At 38.0% G+C, this 7559-nt stretch overlaps 1 protein-coding gene across 1 annotated transcript in view; it reads left to right on the forward strand.

The window, feature by feature from the left end:
• Positions 1 to 561: 561 nt before the first annotated feature.
• LOC106530322 (serine/threonine-protein kinase N2) overlaps positions 562 to 7559 on the forward strand; it is a gene marked incomplete at its 3' end in the record, with an annotated part of 82665 nt that continues 75667 nt past the window's right edge. The window contains 1 exon segment of the mRNA XM_014025918.1: positions 562 to 976. Coding sequence (XP_013881372.1) covers positions 956 to 976 — 21 coding nt within the window.

Raw genomic sequence — 7559 nt, forward strand, 5'->3', positions numbered from 1 at the left:
TGTGTGTGTGTGTGTGTGTGTGTGTGTGTGGTGGGGGTCCTTTGGTATCTATGTCTTCCCTGAAATCCTACTCAAAGCCTGCATTTGGCTGTAATTTCAGTGATCAAACATCACAGACAGGATGTACGGTATTCATTAAAATGCATGTGGCAATTTATTATGAACATTTTTATGAGCAACTTTCATGACAATGAGTTGACTTAAAGTAATTTTTGAAGCAGGATGTTCTGATTAAGTTGGGATAAATTAGCGTAATTTTCATTCTACTAAAATTGACACAAAGCCCTATTTCCCAACAACTTTTAACAAAGTTGGTATTTATTTATTTAATTATTTATTTATTTATTTATTTTGTTGCATCCAATAAAATAGCTTGAATACATACATATTTTGGGCACACACCTAATGGGGGGCAGTGAGGGGGCATTGGGTTTTGGGGGGGTGGTCATTGCCCCCCCTGGCTGCGCCCCTGTCCTCCTCCTCATAACTGATTTGAGCCTGAAGCACCTGATACCTGTTTTCATGTTCACCTCAGATGATTTCAGCTCATCTTGGTGAGGTTCGGCCGGTGTGTGTATGTGCGCGCGTGCGTGCGTGCGTGTGTGTGTGTGCGCGCGCGCCCTGGGTCACGTGTGAGCCTGTCCCGGCAGGAGTGGGAGCCTCCGCCGCCCCGCAGCTCCTCTGGGCGGACGCTTCCTCTCCGAACCACCGCCTCTCCTCCTCCAACTGCAGCGGGACAGCCTCACGCCGCGGCTCCCCGCCATCCAAGCCTCCGGGACTGCCGTCAGCACCCGCGTCCAGAAAAGAGCGACGACGGCACGGGAAGCCCCGTGTCTCCGAGATGAGCGATGGTTCGGTCAAATTAAGGCCGTTGTTGTGTCGCCAGAGAGGGAAGCTTGTTTTCGGAGCCCCGCCGCCCCTCCGCTCTGCCCGAAGGATCTGATTCAAAACCAAGATGGCCGCCGACTCCGTGCAGGTAGGAAAAGTTGACAACTGGAGTGAAAAGTGCGCAAACTTTCTCCTGGGGTTCATTAAAAAGTTACGKAACAGTTATATTTGAGTAAATTAAGATCTGTGAGTGTCAGAAAAGTTGTGTTTAAAGACAAAAAGCGGCGACAGGAGTGCAGAGGAGTCTGGGAAGTTTTCCATGGATCGAGGCCTGGGAAACAATTATCCAAACTAACTTATCCTCAAATATCCAACTTTACAAACCCGAGCTTTACTTTGGTTTTTATTTACAGAAGCTGTTGGATTAATTAGTGCGCGTTTCATTTCGGATAARAGACTTTAATTGAGCTGTGGTTAAACAATAGTAGAAAGTATGACCTCATAGTTTAAAGTTAACATGAGTTACTTATGGAAAGTTAAGAAGAACTGCACTTAGTTTTTTAAAGTTAATAAAATTGAGTTTTTGTAATACAAAAGTTCTCAGAAGTGTTTTAGATCAACAAAAATAACTCAAGCTGTCAACATGAACTTCAGTCAGTAAATGTCTGCTCTACATAATAAATATGTTACATTTAAAACTTCCTAAACTGCATTTAATGTAGCTAAAAAAGAAGATAAAATAAAGTGTTAAACCTGGTTGAGAATAAAGTAAGTTACGGCAAATTTTGTGTGCAAAAATACATTTCTCCTGCTGTTTTAAAKTTTTTTAAAACTCGATTTATCTTTTCATATAATTTAATAATTGCCTTATTTCACCACAGGATCAAATAAAACTTTGTATTAAAACAGGCTGGTGTTGACATCAAACTCTGTGATTAATAGTTTAATTAATTCATCAATTCATTAGATATCTGAAGTCAGGACACTTCAATATTTGGTGAAAATTCTTTAATATATTAGTAGTGCAAGTTGAAAGAAAACTTTTTAGAAATAAAGAGACATCTGTGGCCAAGCAGAGATGAAAATTAAAATGTGCAGATAATTAACTACATAAACGGTTAGTTTCTTAACCTCAGAGGGAAATTCAAGTCGCAGTTTCACTTTGCACAAGGTCAATAAGATCACAAATAATAATTAACAAAAAAGGAGAGATAAAAAGTAAAATACAAACTATGAAAGATAACCAATAAAATAAAACAATGAAGACTGCAGAAATCTATTGCACTAAACACCAAAAATATTAAACAAACCAATAATCTTATTTATCTTATCTATCCTATCTAAGTTCCCTCTGGGATCAATAAAGTATTTTTGAATTGAATTGAATTGAAAAGATGCCAAATAACTCCATGTATTAAACACTGAAGCACACAGGTCCAGTTAATGTCATTTTCAGTTATTTTTTCCATCAGATCAGATCATCCAGGGCTTTAAAAGACACTTTGAGGTCAACAGATTGTTAAATGTGTTAAACAAATGTTGCTCAGAATATAGATGAGTTTCTAAAAATACAGTGACACCTGTATGTCTGTGTGGCTTTGATTGCTAACGTCTGAGYTGAATATTCAGTGTAGCCACAGAAATCCTGAAATAAACTGAAAAATTTGCCAGGGGATCTTTGGAAAATAACAAAAAAAACAAAACAAAACATAATTTTCAGGTACATCTACCAAACAAAGTCTATCGCTGTACATGTGTTGATGCAGAACTCACCTGTCCCTCTGATCAGGGATTGTAAAATGCCTACTATAAAAAATAATGTTTGGTTAAWAATCAGGAGGACTCAAAAATAAATGTAGAAAGTCCACAAAGACACTTTTCAGAGTCAAAGGTTCATTTATTATTATCAGTCAATCYAGAAAACTGTCATATTCAGAACAAAATGTTCTTTTTATTCAAAACAACAATAAAAATACTTATTAAAGTAAATCCTGTTCCATTTTTAACAATTCAAATGCTTAAAAAAACTGCAAAAATTCATAATGTATGTCAGGAGTGGAGTAATACAAATTTAAATATAAATACAAACGACCACACACATTGTAAAATAAAACAAAATGTCTCTTTCACTTAAATCAAYCCCTTCGTAGAATTGTTTTGTAAAGCTATCAGAAAGCTAAATGCAATAAAAACAGTTTAACATCGTGTCAGACACCGTTGCTCTCGTAAAGCCTTGTCAGGTTAGAAATCTTGTCCAGAGCCTTGGTTTCTGAGCAGATTAGTCCCATTAGTTTGGTTTTGGTCGGTGGGAAGACGAGGTGTTCGGTCCATTCCCTTTTTTTAATTTAGTGTTTTCACAGTTCACCTTTCTTTCAATGCGTTTTGTACCCAATCTAAGAGCAGACGTCCACAAAAACACTCCTCTATTCGCTCAACGGTTCTTCTTCATTTGTGTCCTGTTTGGATGTTGACCCCATCAGAAGAGCAGTGTTTCCTAACGCAGGGTCACAGCACAACAAGGCTTATTGTCAAATTCAACACTTTGGTTGATATTAAACACACTGAGTTCTTATGGGCCAACCAGAACCACTCTGCACAAGTCCAGCTGGCCTGCCAACCTTAATGCTAACAACAGTGTTTGTGCTCCGCTTTACTGGTTTTCTTTATTACACAACGTTCTGTTGGGCATTACGTGTCTGTGATGTTTGGTACTGGTTTGCTTCTGGAATATATTGTTGATGTGGTGAACTCTTAATCAGAGAAATAAAATGAAACAAATAATTGAGAAATATGCTCCAACAATATAAAGACCATGTAGTGGATCACAGTGGATCAGTGGGTACYGCTTCACAGTAGTGCTGGGCGGTATACCGTTTTGTACCAAATACCAGTTTTTATTTTTGTTATACGAATTTTCTGAAAACCGGACATACCTGTTTAAAATAGCCTGAACACGTGCGGAACGTTTCGTCGYGGCCGCCAGTGAACTGTTTCCTGGGGGAAACTTTTCCTCGCAGCACCGCTATGTGCGTTAGCATGCTAATGTTATTGTTGGAGTAACTGGTGGCGGGTGGTGTTTCAGCTGCTTATATTGACTGACATTAAAAAGACATCCCGTTTTCACCATCGCTGAATGTAGTGAACACATCTTCAGTGACGAGCACGGTTAGATTTAACCTGCGACGTTAATACGGAGACATTAACGCATGGAGACTTTTAAAGTGCTTCTATTATGAAAAGCCCGGGGGAAGTAGTTTTGTTGTAGAGTTGAGTTGACTGGTGTGCAAGGTGAGTCGTCCTGATATTAAAAAGCATAACTCAATAGACCCGATTTTAACCCTCCTCCTTCACAACTGGACCAAAATGTGTGACCACTGTCCACAACCACCAGTCAGAGAAAAAACACATAGAGGAGGGAAACAGAGACACAGACAGAGGGACAGTAAAAGAAAAAGTTAATAAGCAGGGTTTGTACATTTTATTTTCAGCTGACCTGTGATGAAAGAAAAATACTGTGAAGTACTGTGACACCGGTGTAAATGTTGAAAATACTGCCCAGCACTGCTTCATGGGTTCAAGTCCATGATTTGAACCTGAGAGTTTACATGTTCCCTCATGTTTCTAGGTTTGCTCAGGTCTCCTTCCACAGTCTGAACCCGCCCCRCCTGTATAATGGWAGGGGAAACACTGCAGTGATAATGTTTTGAGMGTTTCATTAAAATCTGCACAGTGGGTCTCAAGATATTTTGCTGACAGAGTTGAGTTCATTGCTGTTTTAAACAGAGCTTGTGTGATCAGTTAAAGCTCAGTGTGTATCGGGGATCAGTCTCAGCTATCACCACACCAAACCTGGACTCAATATCTGTCAAATGTAATGTGTTTTTGCTAGCTGTGGCAGCCATCTTGGTTTGGGTTGAATTAGAAAAAGAATCAATGATTTTCTAAAATTTGTCAGCTTCATAAGACTTTTGGATGACAAACACACAAATGAGCACACAGATTTGTTTTGCCTTGTGGCAGTGAGAGATGATAGTTTGTGTTCAAAGTAATATTCAAGGGAACAAAACTCTTAGTGTTAGATTTGATACATGGTTAAATCATTTGTTTGTTTCAGTTAACTATTATTCCTGCAGTGACTGATACTCAAACAGACCTGACTTCACACCTGACGTGTGGATGTGAGAAAAAGTTGCAAGTGCAGTAGAATAATGATCTTTTGTGTTAGCGCCGTTAGCCTTTCTGTCTGTAACAGAGGGTTCTGTCAGTAAGCCTTACCTCTTTTTTAAAAGTTACTAGCTACTAGCGTTTCCTAATACAACGTGCTTCATGACAAATASAGGTTGAAAGTTCAAAAGGGCAAAACAGAAGAACTTTTCAGTAATTCATACTTCCTGTCTGTAATTTCTGCTGAAGCTTCGTTGCTCTCAAAAAGAGACCCTCATTCTTGTAGAAATCCTTCTTTTAATAGCTTAGCTATGCTTCTGAGTTTGTTTTTAAACATCRAACACATGGTAGGGTGATTTAAGGTTTAATCATCAATATATTTATTTTTTCAAGCAGGATTAAAAACTAACTGAATCAACAGAAGTCAGCACCTGGAAAAATATATCAGCGGTAAACAGTGAAACGCTGATATTTGCTGGGGTTACAATCTCAGGGTAATCACAAATCATGAAAAAAAGKGAATATTTAGATGTGGTCCAAAAAAGGTCTACAGCACATTTGTGGTGGCATCAATACAGTGAGAACCAAAGAAAAACACGAGAGTTAAACAGCAGCTACACCACACAGGACTGTTAGGCCGAAATGTTTTACTCCTGGTGGAGCATGGCCACAGGGCATACCATACGTCACGTAATGTACCGTATTTTTATTATTCTTTTAATTATGGAACTGCATTTACATTAATATTTATGTTACAAAATTAATAAATTATTAGGGATGCATGATGACTTGTATTAGTGAATTATCGGTTTTGAACTTGTGGAATGACTTGTGGAATGATTATTAATATATGATTTAAAACATTTTTCTACCTGAAACAGTGCTTCAGAGAGTGTGAATTCATTATGACCACATCATACTTACAGGAAGACACACAGAGGTAGCAGCAGCTCGGCTGGTAAACTGACGCTAACGATGGTAAACTGACGCTAACGATGGTAAACTGACGCTAACGATGGTAAACTGACGCTAACGATGGTAAACTGACGCTAACGATGGTAAACTGACGCTAACGATGGTAAACTGACACTAACGATGGTAAACTGACGCTAACGATGGTAAACTGAAGCTAACAATGCGATAAAAGCTTCGGTCTTTAGTGAGGATGAACGGCTGCTTGTCAAGCTAAATCATTTCCATTGTTAAAGTGCTTGAGATCTGCCTCCTTTTGGGCAATTTGTTTTGATTAGTCAAAAGCCTCAGCAATGATTTAAGTCCCGATGAGTTCTTGAACACTAGCTTGTTGTTTTTAGCATTTTAGCAGACGGACTCTGTGCTGCATTCAGGAGGTAACAGACATTACATGTTCTCAAATTGGGAGTAGTTGTTCCAACTTTGTAATTATAAAGCTTGTGTGTAACATACATGGATAATTGGTAAAATAATATTAATAATTATTAAAATGATTGGTTGTTTTTCAGTACGGAGTATTCTATATTCTTACTTTTCTAGTGAGAAAGTTGTTTTTTTTCAACTCCACTTGAACATTGCTCGGGTCGTGCCGGACGGGAAGCGGCTTGACCAAAAAGGATAAAAATAAACGCATTCTCATTGCTGCGCTGGTAAACACGTACATATATTATTGGTTCTGTTTGTTATATTGGACTGATAAGTATGACATCATAATTCCCTGATATCGGGCCGATAACTGTTGGGCCGATAACTATCGTGCACCCCAATAATAAAAATAAAAATAGATTTATATTTATACCCTTGGGCATCCTGTGATTTTCAATTTACGGGAAAGCCATCTCAATTTATCATTACCATTTCAATTTGTAATGAACAGTCTTAATCAGTATACATTTCCAAAAACATATTTTCATATATTTCAGGGGTCGACATAACCATTGTTTAGGTCCGAGATGACCTATTTTTGTTTCGGACAACCAGATCCAAGTTGTCCGGTGGACAACCAAGAAAAAAGCAGCGGGTGTTCGTCATTGTAAAAATGAACGGGAGAAAAAAAMACTTGTTAAAGCCATCTAGGGATTAAACTGATGGTTCTTTCACCCAATAAAGAGAACCACAGTCAAAGTTTTACCCAATCAGAACAGAGCAGGGCGGGTCATGCTGTCTGACTGACACCGCTGCCTTTTTTCTTTCTCTGTGGGTGGGGAGTAGGGCTGTGTTGGCAAGAATTTGACGATACGATACATATGACAGAGGGGTCACAATACGATATATCCCGATATATTTCGATACTGTAAACAAGGCGATATATTGCGATATTTTTGCTCCAAAAAATTCTATTAAATAAAAACCTCTTACTGGAAAAAAACAAAACAAAACAAAAAACCAAAATTCATTGTCTCAGAAAATTCTAATATTACATAGACATACTTTTGATACATTTAGCTGTGTTCTGCTTTGTATGTGTTTTGTTTTATTTGCTTCATATTTCATCCATGTTTTCAATTATTAAAAATAAGACTAAATTTGCCAATAAATAGTTTGAAAATATAATTTTTGCAGCTTTTAGTTTTTAATATTAATTTACAATATGG

Source organism: Austrofundulus limnaeus, unplaced genomic scaffold (assembly GCF_001266775.1).
Source record: "Austrofundulus limnaeus strain Quisiro unplaced genomic scaffold, Austrofundulus_limnaeus-1.0 Scaffold510, whole genome shotgun sequence".
Taxonomy (NCBI): Eukaryota; Metazoa; Chordata; class Actinopteri; order Cyprinodontiformes; family Rivulidae; genus Austrofundulus; species Austrofundulus limnaeus.